Source organism: Muntiacus reevesi, chromosome 3 (genome assembly GCF_963930625.1).
Source record: "Muntiacus reevesi chromosome 3, mMunRee1.1, whole genome shotgun sequence".
Lineage (NCBI taxonomy): Eukaryota > Metazoa > Chordata > Mammalia > Artiodactyla > Cervidae > Muntiacus > Muntiacus reevesi.
The window spans coordinates 91,563,118-91,590,094 of NC_089251.1; the positions used below are offsets into that span (position 1 = coordinate 91,563,118).

Genomic DNA, 26,977 nt, shown 5'->3' on the forward strand with positions numbered 1-26,977 from the left:
ACCAAGTCAAGAGGCAATCTGTCCTCAACAACCAGGTGAAGGGTGATGTTAAATAACTTTAATGGTCAATGTAAAAGTCACAAGGGAGGTGTGTTCCCTCCCAGGGCTCTTCAGTGCCATTCTCTAAGCTGGTTAATGCAGGGAGGTAGGGCAGGGTTGGTTCCAGTTTTCTCCCAGGAAGGGTTTAGGGGGTCCCAGTCAGCCCTGGGAACGAGTCCTTCAGCACCGTGGCAACCACAGCGTAAAGGGGCTTCTGCTACCCCTTCTCAGCCTGCCCCGACTCCAGCAAAGGAAGGGGAGGCCAAGCTGGTCAACCTGCCAGAAACAGTGCTGAATCCAGAGCCCAGCTGCACACAGATCTTCTCCTCTTCTGGCCAGATCCTGTTGCCAGCACCTTTTTCTCTCACACTGGTGACTGGAGCCAAGTGTGGGGTGGGCCTTTGCTGCAGAGGCCTCTGGACCGTGGGGATCGTTGCAGGGGGAGAGGGGCAACCAAGCGAGAAGCCCCAGGGGAGTGGTCTGGGGGGACAGCATCCAGAGAGAATGTTCGGGGTCTCCCCCAGGGCAAGGAGTGGATCCGGGCTGGAGCTGGGGCCACTGAAGCAGGTGAGCAGGGGCCAGGCAAGGCAGGCTGGTCTGTAAACATTGCTAGCCAGGGTGGGGGCGTCTCCAGCCTCGCACCCTCCCGCTGGGCCAGGATGTCTGTCACCGCTGCGATGTCATCCAGCGGCTCAATAGCTGTGGCATCAGGAAGGGATTGAGGGGAGGGGAGTCAGAGCTTGGGCCCCAGAGCTACTCAGCCCTGAGCATCACCTGTCACTGTAAGAGGAGGAAAGCAGAGCCCGGATCTCAGCTGAGACTGCATTATCCTGCAGGAGGAGCCCCTCACATGGGCCCCCAGGAGCCACAGGTTCTGATAAGACTGTGGCACATGGGCGGAGCGGGTGGACAGGGACGGGGAGTAGGCAGAAGCAGGTGAAGAAACCAAGAAAGGAGGAAAATTAAAGCATTGCCAGGCAAGTGAAGGATCAGAGGAAGAGACAGGAATCCACATGCAGAAAGGGAAATGGGAAAGAAAAAATTAGGAAAACAAATCCATGAAATGAGCCTGGTTCTACAGAGTTTTGTTTGAACTTTGGTGGAGGTGACTTTAAGAAGAGTTGGAGAAGGGAAAGGAATCCTGGGTGGGACTTGGGTCCCCAGAGCTCTGCCTTCGCCCACAGTGTGCTTTCTCTGTGTCTCCATTATCTGGGTTCCCTTGAAGCCCCCAGTGCAACTTCCCATGAGGATCCCACAGTGCACTTCCACTCACCCATTTCATGGTACAAGGACCCCTGCTTGGCCAGCACTTGGGGTGGTTTCCGAGGAGCAGGTGTTTCAATTTTCATTATTTCATCGCAGCACTGCTTCCACTGACCTGAGGGGAGAGCATTGAGGGGGTGGGCTGCCTTCTCCCCTGCTACATTCCCTTCCACACATTCTTGAAATATGCTCATTTCAAAAAATATTGTATTACTATAAGAATTAGTATAATAATTTAATATTGTATTAATTATATAATTTTTAATTATAAGAATTATCAAATAATTTTATTTTGGTAAAAATAGCAAGCCGCGATCCAGACCCCTTCTCTTACTCATGTCAAAGAAAAGCTGCCACAGAGCCTCCATCCAGCTCTGCAGGGCTCCCCGACTCTCCGCCTGAAGAGTGTGTATCACCTCTTCCTCCCCATCCTGGTTCCTGATGCTCAGGGTGAAGGGCCCACCGGCTGCCTGGTCCAGCTCCCCTGCCCGGACTTGAGTGTCCTGTAGGAGAAATCCAAGATCTGCTTCCACCTTCACCGTGGTCACAGGAGTTAGCAGTGACATCAGGCAGGCTTGGTCATCCCTACTCGTAGAAGGCAGAGTTGGTGGAGCTTTCACCAAGCCCTCTCATTTGCCTCCTACTGACCAGCGTGGAAAGAAATGGCAAGAAAGGGCTGGAATGAGACAAGTCATCGTCAGTCAGGAAAAGGAGCAGATGGAGACAGGAAAGGAGGGATAGAGCAAGGCAGGGAGGGTGAGGAGGCAGGCAGGAGCAGGGACATGAAGGCCCCTCAGTTTATAGAAGTTGGCAGGACTGCCAGCACAAGGGCTAGGAAACCAAACAGGTCCTTGGACTTGGGCCGGGAGAGAAAACCAGGAAAGGGTGAAGGAGGTGCAGACTGGGATCTGAAGAAAGATGGGAGGAGGGTGCAGAGTCCTAAACTGGCAACAGAACCCTCTCTGACACTCGGCAGGGGCTGAGGCTGCTGAGTAGAAGGGATAGTCGTTTTCAGTGATGCTGGTGGGGAGAGCAAGGTCCCTCGGCTTCCCTGGCCCTGAAGCTGGGTGTGGTGCTGTTGGGGGCAGGAAGCTAGCTTTGATCTCTCTGAGGTCTCTGTGCCCACCCTCCTGGGGCCTGGTGGAGAGATACCCAAACCCTGGCACATGATGGCCTCACCACCAGAGACTCCTCACCTTGTTGATTGCGATAGTAAACAGCGGCTCGGCCCCAGGGGCTGTGTCCTCAGGTTGCCGGTAACAGAAGAGGTTTGTGCCTTTCAGGACTCCGTGAACTTGCACCCAGTCCCGCGGCTCCCCAGCTTGCTGCATAAATGACCCAAGGTTTCCTGAGGGAATCACACCCCCAGCACCCTTCTTCCCAGCCCCCCCCCAGAAAAACGACTCCTTTCTGCCCACCCTCCTATCTTACCCTCCTTTCATGCTACCACGCCCCTCCTTCCTCCTTTCTCAACAGTTCTTTGATTCCTAGGTGATCTGGCTCTCCTTTGCCTTCTCCCACTTCCCTTCCACTCCCCGGGCCCCTCACCTGCACCCTGAGGGTACCACTTGCGGTAGGCTGAGTCATGCAGAGAGGCTGGGCCACCAGGCGGCAGCACACGCTGCCGTAAAGGGGCAGCCAGGCGGGGTTCTCCTCTGGGGGGAGAAGTGCAGGGCGAGCGTGGGCGATGTGAAGGGGGCCCTCTGACAGCCGCTCTTCTCGCCACCCAGCATCCCCCACACACGCACATACTCACCAGGAGCTGCGAGGGTGAGGTCATGTGTGCGGAACCCATCTTGCACAGCTGCTAGGGTGAGCGTGGTATGAGCCAAGAGGTGGTAACGGGGACCACTGCAGGACAGAGAGGTGGGCAGCAGCCAAGTGAGCGGTATGCTGCATGCAAGAGCGATAACAGCTGAGCAGGGCTGCCCCACCGTTTAGGCTGCCCCACAGAAAACTAGCTTGCCTCCCCCCACAGGGGTTGAAACAAACATTTACTGTACTCCCACTAAGTGCTGGGGCCTGTGCTTTAAATATATTATCCCACTGTATACCCACAACAGCCCTGTGAGGTTGGTGGCATTCTTTAGTTAAAGCAGTTGGAGGCTTAAAGAGGTTAAGAAGTCTGCCCCAAAATAAAACGGAGGTGGTAGAACTTGAATTTGAATCTGCATCTGTCTCCAAAATAAGCAATCTGTTCATTACCTGCAAGGTTCTCAAACTGCTCCTCAGAGACCCAGTGAGTCTAACAGTTGCCTCCAGGTGCCTGTAGGCAACACCACAGAACCTGGGCTATTCTGCTGTAGCCAGGGGCACTCTGTTATCTCCACATAAGGTGTATCTGTTGCTGCAAAAGCAGTGAAGACCCCAGAACCTAGCTCTTCCTGCATTCCTGTTGGTCTTCTCAGTTGGCTGTTTGAAGTGCCTGAGGTATGGGCCAGAGTGCCTCCCAGTATGTGACCACTGCTCATTCATATCTGTCTGCATGTCCTGGCAGCCATGGAAAATAGGCTGTGCATGCTCAACACAACTCAGAGATCGCCAGTGGCCAGCTGAGGGCCGGGCAGGACTATAGGTGCTTACCCCACAGCCGGGGTGGGAAGCAAGATGGGACTGCTGCCTGAACCCCCAGCAGTCTCCAGCGATGCTCGGACACGCCTCCCAGAGGAGCGACCCAAGGAGCTGCTGAGTTTGGTGGCAAGCCTCTTGGGGGCTCCAGCCAGGGCCCCCTCCTCTTCCACACAGGCCCCGTACAGCTCCAGCCGCAGTTCAAAGTCTGGCCCTGCCTCAGCACTGTAGGAATACGGGAGGAAGCAAGGAGAGGAGGATAGTCTGGGCCAGTCCAGGGAGCGGCGCTGGGGTTAGGATGGATGTCGTGCGAGTACAAGACAGCTCCACAGGGAAGGCCCAGCTCCCTCCCTCCTTCTCTTCCTCCCCTCCTCTGTAGCTACAAGATTAGAGCCTAGCAGAGAAAGTGGGGAGCCACAGGGATGAGGTACCCACAAGAGCACGTTGTTCTGAAAGGAGATGTCTGTGAGGGTCCTGTCCACCAGGATCATCTCTGTGTCCTGAATGTGTTCCCCTATCTGCAGCAGCAGGAACACAGCCCAGCGGTGCAGGTCTGGGGGCCGAGAGCAAAACTGGTAATGATGTGCCCCAAGGGGACCTCCAATCTCAGGGCCACTCCCTTAAGTCTGTCCCACATGTGTGGAACTCACCGCCTTTGTTCTTGAAATATTCTGTGTCCTTCCACATGAGTGGAATCCGGAGATCTAAGGGACAGAGGGATAGGAATAGATGTCAAGGCAGGACAGGAGACCTTATCACTGGGCGAAGAATGCCAGCAGCTGGGGTAGTTGTGTTTCTTACCAGAAATGCAGATCTGGCCACGGCAGGGGGAGCGCTCAGTGTGTGGCCCACTGTCCGAAGGCCTGTGGGCAAATCACAACATCCTAGCCTGGCCTCTTGACACTGTTCCCCCTGACTCTGGTTCCCAAAGGCTCTAGGAACCCCCTGGCCCAGTGCTCAGCTGCCAGGTCCCAGCCAGGCTGACATTGGCAGAGCTGAAGGACGGTTAGGGAGAGTTGTCCATTGAACCCAGGAGGTTGCTGGGCTTGGGAATACTCGAGGCAGTTAGCTCACACACACAGTACAAACTCAGGCCACCCCCAACAAGCACCCCTCCTGACCACCTCCCTAGACCCCTGCCAGGAAGAAGTGGGGCTTGAGGAGACAGGTACCCACAGAGAGACCCCCTGTCAAGGGTTCTTCTCAGGCTTGGAGGAGTTCGCAGGCTGTCTTTTTAACAACAAAAGAGGCTGCTTGTCTCCACCATCTCATCACTTCAATAAAGGAGGGTACTCGGTCAGTCAGAAAGTCAAGAACCCAATTAGGGGACATTTGTGTCCCATTTATCACAAATCTCTCTCCATCTCCCCCCCACCCACCCACCCCCGCCCAGCTTTGATTTCTCCTCTACCCTTCTGGCTAGATCGGCTGAACCTTCCCAGTGCCCCAAGTTGCCCAGTCCCTCTACTGCAGGAGGGACATCCAGCCTTCCTCCCCTCCCTGCCTATCATTAGAACTCAACAAGCATGTGTCCCTCTCCTAAGGTGGGCCAGCTTATCCAGACTAATTTATAATTCATCATAATGAAATTAGTGACTTGGAACAGCCTTAAACTAAATGATGTGGCACTGATAGCAATGTGTTCAGCTGCCAGGGACTTAGGGTGTGCCACAGATCACACTGTATAGGATGTGTGGGGACTTGGGCAAGGCAGAGCTTGTCAATGGCCACCTCTTAAAGAGACAGCAGACTCACAGTAGAAGCTGTCCCTGCCGGCTTGCTCTTCTTTAACTTTATGGAGCAGCCATTGAGGGGTTCCTGCCTTCCCCTGGTGTCTTTATGGGTGAACTCTAGAGGCCTCCTGGCAACCTCTCCTTGTGTGTGACAAAAAAATGGTCAATTCTCAGAATGATCAATTTGTCAAATATTTTCTTCACATTTTAGTTTTATCAGAGCATCACCTCAACCATCTCACTACAGTTTTGTCAGATTGAGTCCTTTTAGAACACAGTCTAATTATATGAATGGGTAAGCTTTTACTTACATATTTGAATTATTATTTCTCCCAATTTCTGCCTCAAATGAGGCAAACCCCAGGTACAATTAGCTACTGTCTGTTACAGTAAATGACTAATTGGTCATTTAGCAAATTGACCATTTGGTGAACTGGCTTTGAGAAAATTAGCTTTCCAGAAGCTAGACAAACAGGATCATCAGGTCACAGGCACGGCTTAGCAAATTAGCACTTCTGCATTACTATCCTCAAACTGCCAGCCTTTCACCAGACAAACTGGCTTTACTGGGCCCTAGCAATTCACTAGTGCGCCTCTGGGCAGCACACTGTGGTGATAAAACATCAAGGTGTCTTCTAGGTCCCTAGGCAGTCTTCATCAGGGAGTCGTCTTTGAGGTGCTCCACACTCCATGCTCCATATATACCTCCAGCACACCGCTATCCCCATAAAGCCTCGCCTCCCCCTTGCTTACCTCCGGCCTGTCTTCTTCAGCACCTGTGCCTCCTTGCGCCGCTGCAGCTCGCCCATGTAGTTGAGGATGCGGCTATTGCACACCAGCAGGCTCTTGGTGGCCTCCAGAGCCTGCTCTCGCTGGGAGCAGGCCGCCAGCAGCTTGCAGGCCCCTTCCCTCATCCGGATCTCATGGTCTAACTTTCTTTGCAACTCTGTGTCCTAGCCAGATTGGGGATAAGGAAGAGAAGGAAATGTCAATCGGGGGACAGACTGATGCACCCTTCAGTCCCTAAGTGGGCTGTGGTCAACAAGAAACTGATGAACATAGGTTTCAGACAACTAAAGGGCAGGGACTGAGTCTCAACTTCAACTGCCCAGGAATAACCAGAGAAGCTTTGTAAAAATACAGATGCCCTTCAGGAGTATAAATTTTTCAGCGTCTTTGGAGCACAATTTGGAAAAATCTGTAAAAACTACAAATTCACATCCTTTTATCCAGCTATGCATCATCTAGGATTTTACCCTACAGATATAGTGACACTGGTGGGCAGAGCCATATTCATTGCACATCAATTTAAAACACCAAGATTAAAAGTCCTTCAATAGGGCATTGGTTAAATAAGTTATAGTACATCTATACCACGGAATATGGAATATTGCAGACAATAAGGTAGGTACGTATGCAAAAATGAAACAATATTCAAAATATATGAAATGAGAAGAGAAAGCAGAACAGTATTACAGCATGCTCCTATTTGGGCACAATATTTATATATGCATATCCATGTCCATGCTGCTGCTGCTAAGTCATTTCAGTCGTGTCCGCCTCTGTACGACCCCGTAGACGGCATCCCGCCAGGCTCCCCCGTCCCTGGGATTCTCCAGGCAAGAATACTGGAGTGGGTTGCCATTTCCTTCTCCAATGCGTGAAAGTGAAAAGTGAAAGTGAAGTCGCTCAGTCGTGTCCAACTCTTCGTGACCCCATGGACCACAGCCTACCAGTCTCCTCCATCCATGGGATTTTCCAGGCAAGGGTACTGGAGTGGGGTGCCATTGCCTTCTGCAATCCATATCCATAGATACACATAAAATAGTGGTTGTGGGGCTGTGAGCCAGGAATGGAAAGTCAATTTATGATACTTTATAAATATGGTTCTTTATTACCATACTATTGGAATTGTGTTACCTTTTAAAAAAATTAAATCTTCTGATTAAAAAAAAAGTCACCAGGCCCCACCTCACATTAGCAGAATAAGAATCTCTCAGGAAGTGGGGCATGTGCATTTTTTGGAAAATTCCCCAAGTGACCTTGAGGTGCAGCCCAGGCTGAGAACCACCACCTAAAGGGAATGGCCACAGATAGTAAGGGCTATCCTGGGTTACCCCAAAGACTCAAGTGATGAGAGAGGACATCTAGTTGGCAAGGGGTCAGTGGAGAAGCATATTCCCTACAGTGTTCACCCAGACTGTACAGAATGCAGTACACACCCCACATTTTGGAACCTGCCACCTGCTGTCCTTCTGAGTATTGGAGGTGAAGACAGAGACATGAAGGCAGGTGAAACAGAAGGTCAAGAGTGAGTTGCTGAGCAGGCACTTAGCAAAATGCCCAACATATGTTACACTTGGAAGGAGGTGGGGGCGGGGAAGAAGTAGTGTGTACTTATTGTAATGATGCTATCTCAGCCCCAGTAACATTCACCCAATAATAACACTAGAGCATCCCTGTGCTGTCAAAGTCTTCACATTTGAAATCCAGCTGGGAGGTGAGAGATGCAGACATTAATGGCTGCTCTGTAAGTGCCAGGTCGTGGCACAAATGCACTCTCAGGAAACAGACCCTATTTGTTTCTGACTGAGGTGATGGGGAAGGCTTCGGGGCGCAACTGGAAGACTAACCCTATTACAGTGTATACAAATCAGAAGCAAGCCAAGTGGAGTCATAGGATTGGAAGAGGAGGGTGAATGTGACTGCCCGACATCCAAACCCGTCTTCTCCCTCACACCAGCTCTCTTTCACACTCTGTGCCCTTACCTCTGTCCCTAATGGGGACAACCTTCAAGTCTCCAAGACCTGAACACCCTAAATTGCTGCTTCCAGGAATTGCCTTGTCCGACCTACCTGCTGATTCTTCCTTCCCCACTTGGGCTAGGCCAGACTCTCATCACCTCTCACCTCATCTCATCGCCCTCACTATCTACGTTTCCCTTCCTGACTCTTTATAAATAGGCCAACGTGTGCAATGCCACCTCCGCCTCCTCTCAGACTACACAGTTGTCCCCACCTCCACATGTCTGCCTGCACCAGGGTCCCACCTCTGCTAAGGTTTGTTGCTTGCCCACCCCCATCTCATTCTGCATCCAGCTTCTACCACAAATGCCCCAAACAAGTGAGGGGGGCAGGGCTGAGCAACATCCTCAGGCCCCCTCCTGACTTGCCTTTTGGTCCCAGCCCCAGCACTCACGGATTCCTCCCTAGCCCTATCCATTGCACACGCAGCATGAAGCAGGCAGTGTGGCTGGTCCTCTGGGGAACCTCCCCGCCAGGTACCCTGGGGAGCCTCCCCGCCTGCAGTGAGCGCCGATGACATCAGCTCCCAGCTGTCTCGAGAGTGAGCCTCAGGCAGCCCCTGTTCCCTCGGTGCGCCTGGCCCCATTAGGCTCCAGCGGCAGTGTTACCCAGAGAGACCGAGTGGCAGAGGGATGGTACCTCCAGGAGCACTGCCCTCACCCTGGAAAGGGCTCCAGGCTCTAGAGCTGCTGGAGACCAGGAGACCCCTCCACGTTACAATTGCTCTCCAAGGTGACTCCTGGCCTGGGAGCTTGCAGGAGGGAGGATGGTATATACACTGGAATACATTGGTATAATGGGCTGCAGAGAAGTCATGGTGTTCAGCCCGGATGAGCTGGCCTAGGGGCCCAGACACCCTGTCTACCACTGCCCCCTCAGCCCTCTGGTCTGAATCCACCCTCCCACACCCCAGAGTGGAGAATGCCCTAAAAACCTCCCATCCGTTGGGCAGACCATCTTGGGAATCCTGACACAGGATCTGGATCCCAGACCTTCACCCCCTCTCCCTACCTCAGGGATAGCTCCATGTCCCCTCCCCTTCCCCACCCCCCCATATGCCCTCTCTTCCCAAGCCAGCAGTACTTTCACCAGGTTCTCCTGGGAAAGAGCCCTCAGTTGGATGTCAGCGGGACGAGGTCAGGACCCAAGGGGCTGAAGAAGGATGAGTCATGGTCCGAAACCCCAGCACATACTAGGCCCTCTCTGGACATCCTTTCCAGTTCCTCCCACCCTCTTCTGTCTCTGACTTCCTGCTCTGCTTCTCATCACCTTATGATCCTTTGAAACTCCACCAGGGCTAAATTCAAATCCTGGCTTAGGAACTTAACTAGCTGTGAGAACTTAACCTCTGGGGGTGGGGGTAGGGGTAGGGGGTGGGAGTTGGGTATTCCACCTGCTCCATAGCACTGTTTGAAGATTAAATAGGAAAATCTAACTTCTACCTGGGCCCAGCATTCCCACCTCCTCCTTACTTGCACCTTAAGTTGCCTTCTCCAGAAAAATCTCCTTGAATTTACACTTTCACAACTATCCCTCTTGCTAATCCCTGAAACATCAATGAGTTGGGGGTTGGAGAACTGCTGAGCCTCCCAGGGAAAGAACACAGCACCCTCAACCAACCAATGGATGAATAAGAGATGATTAAATGGACATGGGTTTGGGTGAACTCTGGGAGTTGGTGATGGACAGGGAGGCCTGGCGTGCTGTGGTTCATGGGGCCGCAAAGAGTCAGACATGATTGAGTGACTGAACTGAAAGTGAAATCTAAGCCCCCTCTTCTGTCCCAGAACTTGGGCAGGGCTCCTATGAAGAACAATTACATGGAGAGGGAGGGATGAAGAATTTGAATACTTAAATACCTAGACCAGCCATGTCCAATAAGATCATTCCATCATCCTACAATGACGGAAATGCTCAATAGCTATGACCACATGGACCAATAGCCATATTTCATTGACCACATGAAAAATTAAGGAACTAAAAATTATTTTATTTCATTTTAATTAACTAAATTTTAAGTGTAAATAGACACATGTAACTAGTAACATGAACAGCGCAGAGGACTAGGGATGGCAAATAGATTTTATCTCATGTGCCAACACAAGACAATAGGTAGTGTCAGAGTCCCACTGGAAACCTTGGGCAACTTTCTGCATATTAGAAAAAGATGACCCTCACTAGGCAAATAACTTAGATAAAGGTGTTTCCTCCTCACAGTCTGAAACTAGGCCAGGACTCTTGCCACTATGCAATGCCCTTGTGAAGGACACAATCTGCATAATTTATGCCAAGGTTGTGCTGAGAAAGATTGTGAGGCCATGCATGGGTTTGTTGGTGAAGAGTGAATAACTGACTAGTAATGTCTATCATTATCTAGGGAGTGGGGACCAGCTTGAGGGTGCAAAAACTTGTGATAAATCCCTCTCTGAGCTAGACTCTACTGTCCGGCCTCTGACCTCCCTCAGCAGCAACCCTCTGCCTGGTCCAGGCAGTTACCGCCACAGCTTCCTCTACCTTTCCCACCTCTGTAAATGACCACACTGCCCAGCTGCTTAGCCACACGCCTAAGAATCATCCTGGAGCCCTCTTTTGGCCTCAGCCTCACGTCCAACCCATCAACAAGCCCTGTCAGATCGCCCACCATCATTTCAAATCCACCCCTTTCTCCCTATCTTCACCATAAGCATTTAATCCTCACCATCAGCATCATTCCCCAAAGGCTGTAATGATCTCCTAGCTGGTGGTCACCCCCCCGACCCCTACCTAGCCTGTTCCTTTCAAACACAACAGCTATCATTTTAAAACATTAGGTGAGTTGTCCCATATGCTTAAAACCCTCCATGGGCCAACACCACACTTATAGTAAAATCTAAATGACTTGTCATGGCCTTCAAAGCCCTGCATAATCTGGTCCCTGCCCACCAGCTTGACCCCAACCAGTATGTTTTAGCCACACTGGCTCTCTTTCTTCCCCAAACATATCATCCTCATCCTCATTTAAGGTCCTTACTCTGCCCTCTGTCTGGAAAGCTCTTCCTCCCATCTTTACATATCTTTATCCTTCTGGCCACAGCTCAAAGAGTTCACAAAAGCCTTCCCTGACTCCTACATCTAATGCTGCCTCTCCTACCTAATGTTAATGATACCCCCGTTTTTATCATAATTTCATTGTGAGATTATTTATGTGTTTGCGTGTTTCTAGGTCCCCTAGAGTGGACCTGTCCTGTTTTGTTCACTGAGGTGTTCCAAGATCTAGAAAGTAGCTGGCATATAGTAGGTGCTCAATAAATGTGAGTAAGAATAAACAAATGAATAAACAGCTCCCTGCCATCTTTAGGGCCACAGAATCCTTACATCCTGCCCTAGAATCCTCTTCCCCTTCTCTGGTAAGGTCATCTCCTTTCTGAAGATCACGTTCACAGTGTACTCTCTTCTTCCCACACCTAAAAGGAACCCTCGGCCCCAGAACCGACAACCACACAAACCCACAGAGCTTCCAGAAGTAAGGGTGAAGACCCTGTTGCCAACGCAATACTCTAACTCGCAGAACTGAACCTGGGTCCCCAAATAGCACCCAAAGAAGGGCACACAGAACCACTAAATCCCTCTCCCCCGTGGAGCAGGCCCAGCCGGGGAGGGCAGCACAGAACAGGGGCTGGGATGCTGCGGAGGAGGCGCACTCCAGGGGTGGGGGCGTTACCTCCAGGCTGAGCGCCATCTGCCGGATGTAGAGCATATTCAGGTCCTCCAGGATGTGCAATCTGTCCTGCATGTCTGTGCCCCCTGGGCTCCCCTTCCCTTGCTGACCCCTCAGAGGGGTGGGGCAAGACAGCCCCACGCTGCCCACAATTCCTCTCCCGCTGCTCTCCTCGTCTTGAAAGAGGTGGGCAGTTCTTGGTCAGAGGGCAGAGGCAGCCCCTGCCCCTCTCGTGCTCCAGTTAGACCCCTCTGGCTGCTGTGACAAAGTCTCCTTGCCTACCGCTGTTCCAGGGCCCTGATGGAGCCAGGCATGGGAGAAAAGGAAAGCGAGGTGAGGATGCGCAGGGTACCCGGAGAGGAGGCCAGCTGCAGAAGGGGCTCTGGGCACAGAGTGTCCAGTCTTGCTTTGGTGGCAGCTGCTCTCCCAGCTGTGGAAGAAAAAGGCTCTTTCATTCCGACTCTGGCCCCTCCCCAGCCCCCGCCCACAACCCTGGCCTGGTGGACAGAGAATCTGTGTGCTGTAGGGTGTGAGGGGCAGGCACAGCTGGAAGGGGGCCGGGAAGGGACAGTTCATGCAGGTTCTGTGGAGCTGTGGGGATTGTCAGGAGGTTGCTTTCTGAAAGGGTTCGGGCTTAGTTTGAGGAAGAAGAGGGATAGAGGTGGGGACTTGATTGCGTGAGCCTAAGAAGTGGGACAGAGGGGTCATTGCGGCCCAACCCCCAGGGCCACCTCTTCCAACTTGGGACCTTCATCCAGCCCGCCCCACCCTGGGTTCACAATTACCTTGCTTTTCCAGCAGAAGGGAGGAGAAGGAGGGAGAAAGGCAGGGGTGTGCCTGGCTGCGCTGCCCCCGCTCCCCTCTGCGGGCCCCTTCCCTTCCAGACAGGAAACCAGCCCCGATTCCCAGCCAGCTGCGGCTTTGCCACCACCGCCCCCCCTCCACCCCAGGCCCACGGAGTCACACTCCGCTCCGGGGCCCAGCGGCTCCACTCCGGTTCCTCCGCGATGGCCCCCAAAAGGCCGGGCTTCTCCCGGGGGCGGCCCCAGCTCACAGGCCCCTCCTCCGGGTCCCTGGGCCTCGCCCCTCACTCCCCCACGCTGGCCCCACGCGGCGTTGCTTATGCGGGACTCGACAGAGGCCCTGTCTCCCAGGCCCACTAGCTTCTGAGTCAGAGAAGGCCTGGGAGTGTGGGACATGGGTGTGAAAGAGCCTTTGTTCTGGGCAGGCTGTGGGGTAAAGTGCAGAAGCCAGAACTGGAATCCGGGAGGAGTGAGGAAGGCCCCCTCACTTAACCCTTTCCAGGACCGGCAGCGAAGGAGAACTGACCTGGGGGACAGCCTTTGCTGTCGCCACGGGCCCTCGCAGTCCTAGTTCAGCCCCCGCATCTTTCAGCCCCCCCTGAGCCTCTTTTGGGAATTACAAGTCGGGCTCAGATTTGGGCAACGTGTAGAGTAGTGGGCCAGGGAGGGAACTGTAGAGGCTGGACTCTTAGGCCACAGAAAAGGAGGCTGAAAGCTTGGGTGTGGGAAATAATCCCAAATCGTTAATCGGGAACCCCTCACTTCCGATTCCCCCAGCCACAGAGGAGCAGTTGCGGAGAGTTTCAGCCGAGAAGTCAGGACAGACGATGGAGGCTGGCCCAGACGGTAGAGACGGGCAGTGGGATGCGGCTGGAGGCCAGGGAAGGAGCGGGCACCCCGGCCAGGAGTCTTGTTAGAGCCCGGCTAGTTGCACATCTCCAGGATACCCAGAAGGGCTGCCGTAAGGCACATCTTAGGAATCGAGCCTAGGACTCCTTAAACTGAAGTTTTTCCAAGCGGAGGCAAATCATCCCACGGGCCAGAGAATGTCTGGGGTGACACGGCTGGATTAACGTGCAGGCGGTCCGCGCCTGACTTTTTAAGTCAACAACCTCTGGTCTGTACCCGACCCACCGCGTCTCCGCCCCTCGGCGCGCGCGGGCGGGGCGGGAGGCCCGGGCGGCCCGAACTGCGGGAGCCGGGGGAGGGGAAGGCAGGGACGCGGGTCTCTCACCTCCGGCGGGTCGCTTAAGAGGCTGAGTCGGAAGCGGCCGCGTTTGAACTCCATCTCCAGGGCAGAGCCCCTGGCCACGGTGACCCGGCTCCGGTGGTTTCGGGAGAACATGCTGGCGGCCCCGCGCCTTTGCCTGCCTTCTGCACTCCCCGCGCCGCCCGCTCTGCCTCGTCCCGCAGGCTTCTTTCCCTCGCTGCCCTTCAGCTAGTCCGGCTGGGAATCTCCCGCAGCCGGATTCCCAAACTCCGCCTCCGGAGACGACACCTGGGCGGGCAGGGCGCGGCACTCTCTCCCTCCACCCCCCCGCCCCCGCCGAAGGCCCGGGCGGCCGGGCCAGTCCCGGGCTGCAAGCAGGCCTACACCTCGGGAGCGCTGAGGGGGCGCGCCGCCGCTAGCGGAGGGGGCGCGGGCGCCACACCTGGGCGCGGGGCGGGCCTAGAGGAGCCCCGCCCCCAAGGCTGCGCCCCTCGGCGAGCCGGGCTACCTGCGCGCGGAAAACCCCGAGGCCCGGGGATCACCGCGAGTCTCACCGCCAGGCCCCGGGGCCGCGCCCAATCTCACCCCTGAGCAGCTCCTCAGGGTTCCGGCTTCCTGCGGCCCCAGATGTCCCTTCTTCGTCCCCCTCCCCACTTTAAGCTCCTCTCCGTCCCTCGTGGCCTCGTGGCCTCGTGTTCACCGAGCAGGGCTTAAGCACGCCTGATAACTCTGCTCTATTCGTTACTAACCGTGGATCCTTGACTGTCAGAGAACTTCTTGAGCTTCAGTCTTCTCACTTGTGCAGTGAGGATACGGTAATCACCGCACCCCTCAGGTCGCTATGAGGATTACACACGAGCATGAATGCCCGGCACGAGACAAGCGCCCCCTAAGCGGAGCTCTGAAGGAAAAGGGTAGGGTGCCGCACCTTTGTGCCCTTGGATGGGGCACCAGCGACCTTCGGTTCCCTGGGCCCAGACCTTGACTGCCTTAGAGGGTGAGGATGTCTGTTACCTAAGATGGGCTCTCTGCTGCTTTGCTGGGAAGCTGAGACAGGGTTAGGATTCTCAGCTTCTGCAGAAAAAGAGGCCCCTCACCACCACCCCCAGCTCTGTAGGACAGAAGGAAATGGCAGAGGATTAGTTTGCTGGCCATAGATGAGGAATTCCGGGGATTTAGGAATTTACTGGGGAGAACGAGAGAGACAGAAAGAGAGAACTGTTCCTTCAAAGCTAGAGCCAGAGAAATACCAGAGCCCAGGTTAGAACTGCTGGGCTATGAAAAATTACTCAACATTCTTTTAGAAAACCTGATTTAAATTTACTTTGGCAAAAGGGGAAATTTATGGCTTAAGGAATGATGGTATCCAGGGTTCAGGCTTTAGTTGTGGCTTGGCCCACAAGGATCCTGTCTTTCTTCTTCATCTGGATCTACTTTCCTCTCCAAGGGCTTCATTCTCCACAGTACTATAAAATGGTTGTCAAAAATTCTGGGTCTGTGTACTTTCAGACTTAAATGCAGCAGAAAAGAGAGCCTCTGTTTCTTTTCTTTTCTTTTTTTTTTCCTGAGCCTCTGTTTCTTGAAGCTCCTGTGCATGTCTGGGATTCACTATGGGCCATTTCACATCGTTTATCCATCTCAAACTGATTTTTATAGGCAGAGGGATGGCCAGACCTGAACCAATCACTATAGTCAAATAGGATTCCATGTGCCAGTTGGCCAGGCCTAGGTCACTTCCCACTCCTGGAAACCAAATGGAACCCAATGAGCTGGGAGAAAGGGGAGGGAGACATGGCCTCTGAAAAACTATTACAGGCACTACCACCAGAAAGTGAAAGAATGGATGCTGGACCGGAGAAAACAACAAACATCTTTGTTGTTTCCAGAAGTTTACATGGAGAAGGGAGTTCTTCTGTCAGTAGGAAAGGCAGATCAAAAGATTTTGAAAAATCTGTGGCCTCTGAGATAAATCTCAAAGGAAGAGTGAGGGGGAAAGGAAGGCATTGTTTCTGAATTTCTTCAGATATCTATCATCACTCTTCTAAACTGTAAGCTCCCCAGGGAGGGACAGTCTGTCTTATCCACTACTTTATGCCCAGTGCCTGGCACATACGAAGTTCTCAATAAATCATTGGTTGAAGTAAATGAACAAATGAGATGCCCAAAGGAAACATACAGATTTGGGAGTGCTTGACTGGGATGAGCCATGCTGTGGGACTAAAATGGTTTGTTTCAAATGTTTAACTTTTAGCAGCAGAATGCTTTTTCCCCCAAATGAAATGTCACCTGAAATATATGAAATATGATCACAGCTGCTGTAATAGAAGCAGGGTCTGGAGCCCCAAATCTTGTCCTCTCCAGAGGCCCCCTCAGCTGCATGCAGGGACACACACACAGACACACACACACACACACACACACACCTGTGGAACACAGGCTATACGGAAGGGTTTGAAAACCCCTAACAAAAGCTGGAGAAATGGAAAGCATTTGGAAAGGAAATAGAGCTCAAATCCTGCCTGAGAATTTGCACTTGATGTGACTTCAGATTTTGGGAAAGGAGTGACACGACCAGAGTTATATTTTAGGGATCATAGTCTGACATGTATTTGCATAAATCTGTTGGACGAGGTTGTGTCTGGGGTTTGGGAAGCCAGCTCACACTGTTCTCAACTGAAGATGGAGAGACAAGGGCCAAAATTTCTGAGGAGTTATTAATTTTTAATTAAATTCTTTTTTGAAAGTGCTCATTCAGTTTTTGAAACATTTCTTTTTCTACCACTTAAAAAATAATACAAAGTAAAAAATAAATGAACAAACCACACTTTCCCCATAATCACAGAAAAACACTGACACAGTTTGGTGCCATGGAATGCTGAAGCCTCATACTAGCTCATAAGAGAAAATTGCTGAATTTTCTGGAATTGTGCATTCCAGCTGTTAAATACAACTTTGTTGTCGCTTAGTTGTGCCTGACTCTTTCTGATCTCATGAACTGGGCTTCCCAGGCAGCACTGGTGATAAAGAAAACTCCTACCAATGCAGGAGACTTAAGAGACTTCAATGCCTGGGTCAGGAAGATCCCCTGGAGAAGGAAATGGTAACCCACTCCAGTATTCTTGCCTGGAGAAGCCCATGGACAGAGGAGCCTGGCAGCCTACAGTCCATGGGGTCACAAAGAGTCAGACATAACTGAAGCTACTTGGCACACAAGCACATGGACTGCAGCACGCCAGGCTTTCCTGTCCTTCACCATCTCCCAGAGTTTGCTCAGACACATGTCCAATGAGTCGATAATGCCATCCAACCATCTCATCATCTGTTGCTGCCTTCTCTTCCTGCCCTCAATCTTTCCCCAAACCAGGGTCTTTTCCAATAAGTTGGCTCTTTTTATCACATGGCCAAAGAATTGGAACTTCAGCTTCAGCATCAGTCCTTCCAATGAATATTCAGGGTTGATTTCCTTTAGGATTGACTGGTTTGGTTTCCTTGCAATCTAAGGGACTCTCATGAGTCTTCTCCAGCACCAAAATTTGAAAACATCAGTTATTTGGCACTAAGCCCTTTTTATGGTCCAGCTCTCACATCCATACACGACTCCTGGGAAAACCATGGCTTTGACTATACGGACCTTTGTCAGCAAAGTGATGTCTCTGCTTTTTAATGTACTATCTAGCTTTGTCATAGCTTTTCTTCCAAGGAGCAAGCCTCTTTTAATGTTGTGGCTTCAGTCACCATCTGCAATGATTTTTGGAGCCCAGGAAAATAAAATCTGTCACTGTTTCCACTCCCCCCTAGCCCCCCCGCCATCTATTTGCCATGAAGCAATGGGACCGGATGCCATGATCTTCATGTTTGGGTGTTTTGTGTTTTTTTTTTATCTTAATGTTTTGAATGTTGAGTTTTAAGTCAGTTAAATCACTCTCCTCTTTCATCTTCAAGAGGCTGTTTAATTCCTCTTCACTTTCTGCCATTAGGCTGGTATCATCTGCATATCTGAGGTTGTTGATATTTTCCCCCACAATCTTGATTCCAGCTTGTGAGTCATCCAGACTGATATTTCATATTATGTACTCTGCATGTAAGTTAAATAAGCAGGGTAACAATATACAGCCTTGAAGTACTCCTTTCCCAATTAGGAACCAGTTTGTTTTTCCATGTCTGGTTCTAACTGTTGCTTCTTGTCCTGCATACAGGTTTCTCAGGAGACAGGTAAGGTGGTCTGGTATTCCCAGCTCTATAAGAATTTTCCATAGTTTGTTGTGGTTCACATAGTCAAAGGCTTTGGTGTAGTCAGTGAAGGAGAAGTAGACATTTTTTTTAACTCTCTTGGTTTTTCTATGATCCAACAGATGTTGGCAATTTCATCTCTGGTTTCTCTGCTTTTCTAAATCCAGCTTGTACATCTGCAAGTTCTTGGTTCATGTACTATTGAAGCCTAGCTTGAAGGATTTTGAGCATAATCTTCCTAGCATGTGAAATGAGCACAATTGTATGGTAATTTGAACATTCTTTAGCATTACCTTTCTTTGGGATTGGAATGAAAACTGACCTTTTTCAGTCCTATGCCCACTGCTGAGTTTTCCAAATTTGCTGGCATATTGAGTGCAGCACTTTAAAAGTATCATCTCTTAGGATTTGAAATAGCTCAACTGGAATTCCATCATGTCCACTAGCTTTGCTCATAGTGATGCTTCTAAGGCTCACTTGACTTCACACTCCAGCATGTGTGGCTCTAGGTGAGTCATATCGTGGTTATCTGAGCCATTAAGACCTTTTTTTTTGTACAGGTTTGTGTATTCTTTCCACCTCTTCTTAATCTCTTCTGCTTCTGTTAGGTCCTATCTGTTTCTATTCTTTATTGTGCCCATCTTTGCATGAAATGTTCCCTTGATATCTCCAATTTTCTTGAAGAGATCTCTAGTCTTTCCCATTTTATTGTTTCCCTCTATTTCTTTGCATTTTTTACTTAAGAAGTCTTTCTTATCTCTCCTTGCTATTCTCTGGAACTCTGCATTCAGATGGCTATATCTTTCTCTATCTCCTTTGCCTTTTGGTTCTCTTCTTTCCTCAGCTATTTCTAAGGCCTCCTCATACAACCACTTTGCCGTCTTGCATTTCTTTTTCTTGGGGATGGTTTTGGTCCCCATATCCTGTACAATGTTACAAAACTCCATCCATAGTTCTTCAGACATTCTACCAGATCTAATTGCTTGAATCTATTTGTCACTTCTCCTGCATAATAATAAGGGATTTGATTTAGATCATACCTCACTGACCTAGTGGCTTTCCCTATTCTGTTCAATTTAAGCCTAAATTTTGCAATAAGAGCTGATGATCTGAGCCACAGTCAGCTCCAGGTCTTGTTTTTGCTGACTGTATCAAGCTTCTTCATCTTTGGCTGCAAAGAATATAATTGATTTGATTTCAGTATTTACCATCTGGTGATGTCCATGTGTAGAGTCATCTCTTGTTGGAAAAAAGTGTTTGCTATGACCAGTGCATTCTCTTGGCAAAACTCTGTTAGCCTTTGCCCTGCTTCATTTTGTACTCCAAGGCCAAACTTGCCTGTTACTCCAGGTATCTCTTGACTTACTATTTTGCATTCCAGTCCCCTATGATGAAAGGTGTTTTTTTTTTTTTTTTTTTTTTTTTTTTTTTTTTTTTATGTTAGTTTTAGATCTTGTAGGTCTTCATAGAACCATTCAACTTCAGCTTCTTTGGCATTAGTGCCTGGGGCATAGGCTTGGATTACTGTGATGTTGAATGGTTTGCCTTGAAATGAACAGAGATCATTCTGTTGTTTTTAAGACTGCACCCAAGTACTGCATTGTGGACTCTTTTGTTGACCAAGAGGGCTACTCCATTTCTTCTATAAGATTCTTGCCCATAGTAGTAGATATAATGGTCATCTGAATTAAATTCACCCATTCTCATCCATTTTGGTTAGTTCACAGATTCCTAAAATGTCAGTGTTGACTCTTGCATCTCCTGCTTGACCATGTCCAATTTACCTTGATTTATGGACCTAACATTTCGGGTTCCTACGCAACATTGTTGTTTATAGCAATGGACTTTACTTTCACCACCAGACACATCCACAATTGAGTGACATTTCCACTTTAGGCCAGCCTCTTCATTTTTTATGGAACTATTTCTCCATTCTTCCCCAGTAGCATATTGGACACCTACCCACCTTTTGAGGGGGGGGGCGGTGCGGGGCTCGTCTTCCAGTCATATATTTTGCCTTTTCATTTTGTTCATGCGGTTCTCAAGGTAAGAATACTGAAGTGGTTTGCCATTACTTTTCCAGTGGACCACATTTTGTCAGGCCCTGACTAGCAGGGACATGCCCTTCAGCCACTCCATGTAGCTGGAAGACATGCCCAGCACCCTGGTTGACCCACTGCTGGTCCTCACTGAGCATGTAAACCTTTGCCAGGGGCCAGGGCAAAGGTCCTACTGGAGTTGCCAGGAAGTGTGTCCAAGGAAGGCTGGAGCCAAGGTTGGAGGATGCCCAAGAGCATAGGGGTCCCCAGCCTCACTGCTGCCAGGTGCCCTGGGGCTGATCTGCCACCTGCATGGCCCACTGCCAGCTCATCTCTGACCCCTGCCTTTCCTCTCTGGTTCCTTGTCGTTATTGCCCAGGCCTGTTGAGACCAGCCTAACTGAGTGGGGCACTCAGTGCTTCCTGGCTTCACACCCCATCATGCTAGGAACTCAGGGGCTCCAGTCACTACCCTGCTTCTGCCTCCATGGTGATCTCTGCAAACCCACTACCTGTGACTCTACCACCTCTTTAGGGCACCACTGCCTCTTCAATCTACCACTGCCATGTTATCCAGCTGCCATCTTGAACCAGCTGGGCTCAGCATGACCTCAGCCATATGTTCCCAATGCCTGGCCTCTGAAGGGCTCCCACCCCGTATCCAGGGAGAGTACAAGATAAGCCCAAAATATTTTGTAGTGCTGGGAAGTAAAAAGTGCTCAAGGAATGATGAAGATATGGGAGAAGAATATAGAAACCATCTTAAATAAATGTCCACTGACCAAATCTGGGGCAAATTTAAGCATCAAAATAAATAATAATAGTAACGAATTACAACTCATTGACTGAAATGAGAATCCATACTGATATAAATAAACATTAATGTAACAGAATGTAAGGAGAAGAGAAAACTGCACTTCACAATAGAACACCAACTAACAAATGTAGATGGAATAAGGGAAGTAGAATACCACTTGGCAATTATTACAGTAGAATTGATTTGTACAGTATTCATCAATGGATATTACACCGGGTGGGTGGAAGTTTGATGGAGGATAGTATATCAGAGTAGTTTCAGAGTATTTCCCCAGAACACACTCAGTAAAGTGTTGAAAATGGTGAGTTTGGGAATTCCTTGGCACCCCAGTGGTTAGGACTTGGCACTTTCACTGCTGGAGCCCAAGTTTAATCCCTGGTTGGGGACCTAAGATCCTGAAAGTCACAGGGCACGGCCAAATTAAAAATAAATTTAAAATAAATAATAAAAAAGAAAGAAAACGGTGACTTTACAGTGGAAAAAACTGACAGACACCACCTTGAACAGGTGACTGCCAGGGTCCAGCCTCGGCAGGATCCAGGGGATACCCTCAGGATGAACAGCGTCGGTGAGAGAGAGAGAAGACACGTGAGACCAGTCTTGATACGGCCAAGTCTGCGAGGGAGAGAGAGAGAGAAAGAGAGAGAGAGAGAGAGAGAGACAATGACCAGACGGGGGTGTTTGCAGGGTCTGGCAGAGTCTGGCAATGCTTTATTTTTTACCGTGGCTTTTATACCCTAAATTAGTACATTTCTAAGGGGAAGATAGTTTAACATTACATCAGCTTGTTCTTCACGAAACCAGGGTGTGTTCTGCATACTTCTTTGTTTATGAGGGCCTTGTACATTATCTTCTGGCCTTGGGGCCTATTAACATTTTGTGCAAGTCAGGTGAATGTAAACCTATTTTCTGTTTCTATGGTGACCTTAACTGAAAGGTAGCAGTTTCATAGGGCAACAGTACAGAGTAGAAGTATAACCTTGTTAATACAAAAATTAATCCTTCTGCAGAAGTTGTCAGTTGCATTTATCTAAGTTTACCCCACACTGACTCTGCGACTTTGGTGAGGCAGCTTCTGCCTAGCACTCCTGGCTGACAATTAACAACCGTTTCATTGTTACCACACGAGGGCTAAGTTCTTATTTCTCTAGATCTTTAACTGTATTAACAATGGTTTCTATAACACAACCTTAGCACTTTAAAAGCAAAACACAGCAAGCAAACGTCAACCTAATAACCACCTTTAGAATAATTTTTCTTGTGTTTTCTAATAGGACTTCCTCACCCCCCCGAAGGGCTCTATGTCTATTAGGGCCTTTATATGATCAGGTTCTTTATGTTATTTTATGATTAGGGTATTATAAGCAATCATGCATATTAATACCAAGGGCATAAATGCATTTGCCAAACAAACTAAAATACCAGCAAAGGAGTTTAAATTAAAACACTCCTTTCACCCTGGATAATCTCATGAAATACCACCACCCGGGAAACTTATTGATTAAAGTTCTAAATTGATTCTTATTTGGAAAGAGATCGGGGAAGGCCTTCTGCCTGTGTCAGAGAAATTAGGGAGTAGTCTATTGAGGCAGGCGTCAGAAAGACAGATATCATCTTTAAGGTGAGCGCCGGGGGCAGCTTTTCGAAATCCCTGAAAACCTGATCCGCCTTGCCTGCCAGGTTTTCTCCCTCGTGACCTTGTCATGGGTGGGGTCTCGTGTGCCGGCTCCCGGCAGGTGACAAATGTTAGCATCATCAGTGGAATAAGCTGATGTCCTGTGCCTCCTAATGTGATACACTGAGAACACAGCGAAACATTTTTTGAGCAGCACTCCTGCCCAAAACTTATGTCTTGACTTGAGGAAACACCAGATGGTCCAGGTTGAGGGACATACTACAGAGTCAAACGCTTGTACTCTTTAAAACTGTCAAGGTCACAAAAGATAAGGAAGGAGTGAGGAAATGGTCTAGTAGATTAAAGCAGATCAAAGACATATGACAAGGAATTGTAATGTATGACTATGGATTTGAATTCTGACCTAGAAAGGAAAAGGAGACATTGGGCAGTATGTGAAATTTGAATAGGATCCATGGATAGGATGGTAGTATTGCATCAGTGATAATTTCCTGATTGGGAGGGTTGCAAAAAGGTTATAGAATCGGGTACTCATATTTGAGGAAAATACACAATGAAATATTTAGAGATGAAATAGCACCGTGTCTGCAACTTGCTCTCAAAATGATCAGAAAAGGAGTAGTGATAATAGAGAGGAAGGGGAAGAAATGGTAAATGTTAATGATGGTAGAATCTGATTTAAGAAGTTAAGGGAGTTCTTTGTAGTCTTCTTGCAACTTTTCTGTAAGTTTTGAAATTATTTCCCCAAAAAACACCTAAAAAATTAAAGCTAAGAACTTTTTCAGAAGGACAAAGTTCTTCCTTTCAGCCTACAAACCTGCTCAAATCTCTCTGACACTAAACAAAGCAAAACTAAAAACAAAACAAAATAATGAAGCTCACAGTCACTTACTGTCACCACTTCCTCCCTGCTGGACATCAGGATGTTGAGGAAACACCACTGGGCCGAGTGTCAGGAAGTCTCTGTTTGATGCTGGTTCTGCCGCTCCTTAACTATGTGACTCTGGCCACATCATTTAACCCTTCTAAGCCTCAGTTTCCTCATGAGGGAAAAACAGCATCTCCCTGACAGAGCTGTCATGGGCTCAAGGGAGGGAAGGAACATGAAAGCAGGTTATAAACTCTAACATGTTTGACAAATACTAACTGCACTTTAACTCCTGGTGATACAGGACTATTGTCTTCACACGCTGCTACAATGCATCCTCTTCTTGGAGCTCAACCTAGGCTCTGCAAAACTGCACACAGCTCAGCATAGTCTTTGTCTGCTGATAATCTCTGTTCTTGGGTGCCTTTATTGCCCCTTTGACCTCTTCTCAACCCTACCTTCCCCCTCTGCCAGTCTGTTCCAGACTGATGCCCACTTGGGTTTGTTCTTGGTCCTTTCCCCTTCATTTGCTTGCTCATTCCCATCTCTTGAGGAGGAACTCCATCAGCATTTCCAGTGCTGATGACACCCCAGCTCAGAGCTTCTGCATTGGCTTCTCTTCCCAGTATTCCATCTCTGTGTGGGCATTCCCACCTGCCCTTTGTTCTATATTTTTATTAATTTTTGTTAAGAGTAGAGTTGCTTTGCCATGTTGTGTTGGTTTCTGCTGTGCAGCAAAGTGAATCAGTTACACCTTCACACATATCCACTCTTTTTTAGCTTTCCTCCCCATTTCGGTCACCACAGAGCATTGAGTAGTGCTCCCTGTGCTGTCCAGTAGGTTCTCATTAGTTATCTATTTTCTACATAGTAGTGTGTATATGTCAGTCCCAGTCTCCCAATTCCTCCTCCTCCTCCGCTTGGTAACTGTAAGTTTGTTCTCTACACCCGTGAGTATTTCTGCTTTGCAAGTAGTTCATCTGTACCTCCCCCCCACACACACATATAAGAAACATTACTCGATATTTGTTTTTCTCTTTTTGAATTATTTGACTCTTCAGGTCCATCCACATCTCTGCAAATGGCACTATTTTGCTCCTTTTTATATCTTGAATAATATTCCATTGTATATATGTACCACATCTTCCTTCTCCATTCCTTTGTCGGTGGATATTTAGTTTGCTTCCAAGTCCTAGCTATTGTAAATAGTGCTGCAGTGAACGTCAGGGAGCATGCATCCATTAGAATTCTGGTTTTCTCTGGACATATGCCTAGGAGTGGAATTGCTGAGTCATATATAGTAGCTCTAGTTTAGGTTTTCAAGTAACTTCCATACTGTTCTCCATAGTGGTTGCACCAGTTTACATTCCTACCAGCAGTGTAGGAGGGCTCCCTTTTCTCCACACCCTCTCCAGCAATTATTGTTTGTAGATTTTTTGATGATGGTCATTCTGACAGGTGTGAGGTGGTACCTCATTATAGTTTTGACTTTCCACATGCACTTTAAATTCACCTTGGGCGACACTAAATATTTTTCTTTTTACTTACTTCTCTTCTTATGTTCTCTTCTGTATTTAAAATATTATTTCCTTCTAATACTTGGGCTAGAAATGTAGAAGTCATTTATTATTGTGGTTGTATGCTTATTGAACATCTACTATGTGCAAGATACTACCCTACATACTTTGCATTCTCAATTTGTTTTATTCCTTGAAAGAATTCTTTGGACTTAGGAAATAGATGGACTTCAGGGTAGACATTTACAATTGACCTCCTATTTGCATTTCATGGGGCACAAATAAGTGGGCCTCAGGCTGGATACTTAAAAGTGTTAGCATTTTCTGAGATAAGAGATAGGTGGGCTCCAGTTAAGCATTTATAATCAACCTCCTGTTTGCCCTCTGAAATAGAAGTAACAACAGAAACAGGGTAAATAGCCAGTGTTTTTCTCTTATAAACATCTTAAGGTAATAGTCATGGCAATAATCAAGGTAATAGTCCATGGCAAGGACAAAGAGGGGGCAAAATCCTGTTTGAGTCAAGGATTAAGGGATCTCTGCTCCCCACCCCCCCACCCCCTTTTGGGGACAAGGGAGACACTACCCATAGGCAGAGAGGCTCCTTGTGGGTCAAAAGTCAAGGTATAACTCCAGGTCATAATGAGCCTTGCTCCTCTCAGAAGCCTTCACTTCAAGATCCATCTTGGCTGAGGGGTGCGTGAGCACCCAGGAGAGGGTCCCAGGGTAGCTCAGGTGTGGAAAAAGAAACCAGATAATTGGCTGAAGGAAGACAAAGGCCCAGCAGAACTGACCTATATAAATGACTTAACCTCTTTACTGAGCTCCTCCTCTCTAGGGAGGATGCCCACATCCTTTCTCTCTGTTTTGCTTCTAGTTCATCTAAACACATGGTTTCTCTGTTTGCTCTCTCACTTGTTATTGTACTATGTCTCTAATAATAAACTTTGTACCTGCATTTACAGTTTCTGCCTCTATGATAAATGCATTTTTCACTGGGGACAAAGACCCAGGGAAAAATAGCTTTTAGCCTCTGGCCCTTGCTGGTCCGGTGGCTAGGATTCCTGGTTCTCATCCAGGCTACCTAAGTTCAGTTCCTGGGCAGGAAATTAAGATCGTACTTCATGCCACCACTCACTGCTACCTCATCAAGATCACTATGAACTAGATCCTACTTCATTCCATTTTACAAAGCTGGAATATGAGGTTCAGAGAGCTTAAATAACTGTGAACCCAAGGTTCAGTTCAGTTCAGTTCAGTTCAGTCGCTCAGTCGTGTCCGACTCTTTGCGACCCCATGAACCGCAGCTTGCCAGCCCTCCCTGTCCATCACCATCTCCCAGAGTCCACCCAAACCCATGTCCATTGTGTCAGTGATGCCATCCAACCATCTCATACTCCGTCATCCCCTTCTCTTCCTGCCCTCAATCTTTCCCAGCATCAGGGTCTTTTCAAATGAGTCATCAGGTAGCCAAAGTATTGGAGTTTCAGCTTCAACACCAGTCCCTCCAATGAATACCCAGGACTGATCTCCTTTAGGATGGACTGGTTGGATCTCCCTGCAGTTCAAGGGACTCTCAAGAGTCTTCTCCAACGCCACAATTCAAAAGCATCAATTCTTCTGCACTCAGCTTTCCTTATAGTCCAACTCTCACATCCATACATGACTACTGGAAAAACCATAGCCTTGACTAGATGGACCCTTGTTGGCAAAGTAATGTCTCTGCTTTTTAACATGCTGCCTAGGTTGGTCA

At 48.9% G+C, this 26,977-nt stretch overlaps 1 protein-coding gene across 7 annotated transcripts; it reads right to left on the reverse strand.

The window, feature by feature from the left end:
- Nucleotides 1–46: 46 nt before the first annotated feature.
- Nucleotides 47–14,941, reverse strand: RTKN (rhotekin). Of its 7 annotated transcripts, none has more exons than XM_065929597.1 (13): nucleotides 12,891–13,283; nucleotides 12,109–12,535; nucleotides 6,357–6,556; nucleotides 4,672–4,733; nucleotides 4,521–4,574; nucleotides 4,306–4,423; nucleotides 3,886–4,095; nucleotides 3,059–3,195; nucleotides 2,851–2,957; nucleotides 2,499–2,627; nucleotides 1,637–1,805; nucleotides 1,313–1,417; nucleotides 47–738 (listed from the first exon to the last, which is right to left on the reverse strand). In XM_065929597.1, the coding sequence occupies exons 2-13, from the start codon at nucleotides 12,178–12,180 to the stop codon at nucleotides 404–406; spliced, it is 1,698 nt and encodes a 565-aa protein (XP_065785669.1). In that variant the 5' UTR covers nucleotides 12,181–12,535; nucleotides 12,891–13,283; the 3' UTR covers nucleotides 47–403. The 7 variants fall into 7 exon arrangements, with proteins under 7 accessions (XP_065785669.1, XP_065785672.1, XP_065785674.1 ...); XM_065929600.1 differs by having other exon boundaries at nucleotides 3,059–3,153; nucleotides 12,891–13,277; XM_065929602.1 differs by lacking the exons at nucleotides 12,109–12,535; nucleotides 12,891–13,283 and adding an exon at nucleotides 14,868–14,941.
- Nucleotides 14,942–26,977: the final 12,036 nt, after the last annotated feature.

Bases quoted from the DNA above. Each gene is read 5' to 3' on its own strand.
- RTKN (XM_065929596.1), bottom strand. From the start codon at position 14,253: ATGTTCTCCCGAAACCACCGGAGCCGGGTCACCGTGGCCAGGGGCTCT. The intron at 4,096-4,305 runs GTGGGTACCTCA...GTATTCCTACAG, and splicing joins TTTCAGAACAACGTGCTCTT to TGCTGAGGCAGGGCCAGACT. The intron at 1,418-1,636 runs GTAAGAGAAGGG...CTCTCCCCTCAG, and splicing joins GCAGCTTTTCTTTGACATGA to GTCAGTGGAAGCAGTGCTGC.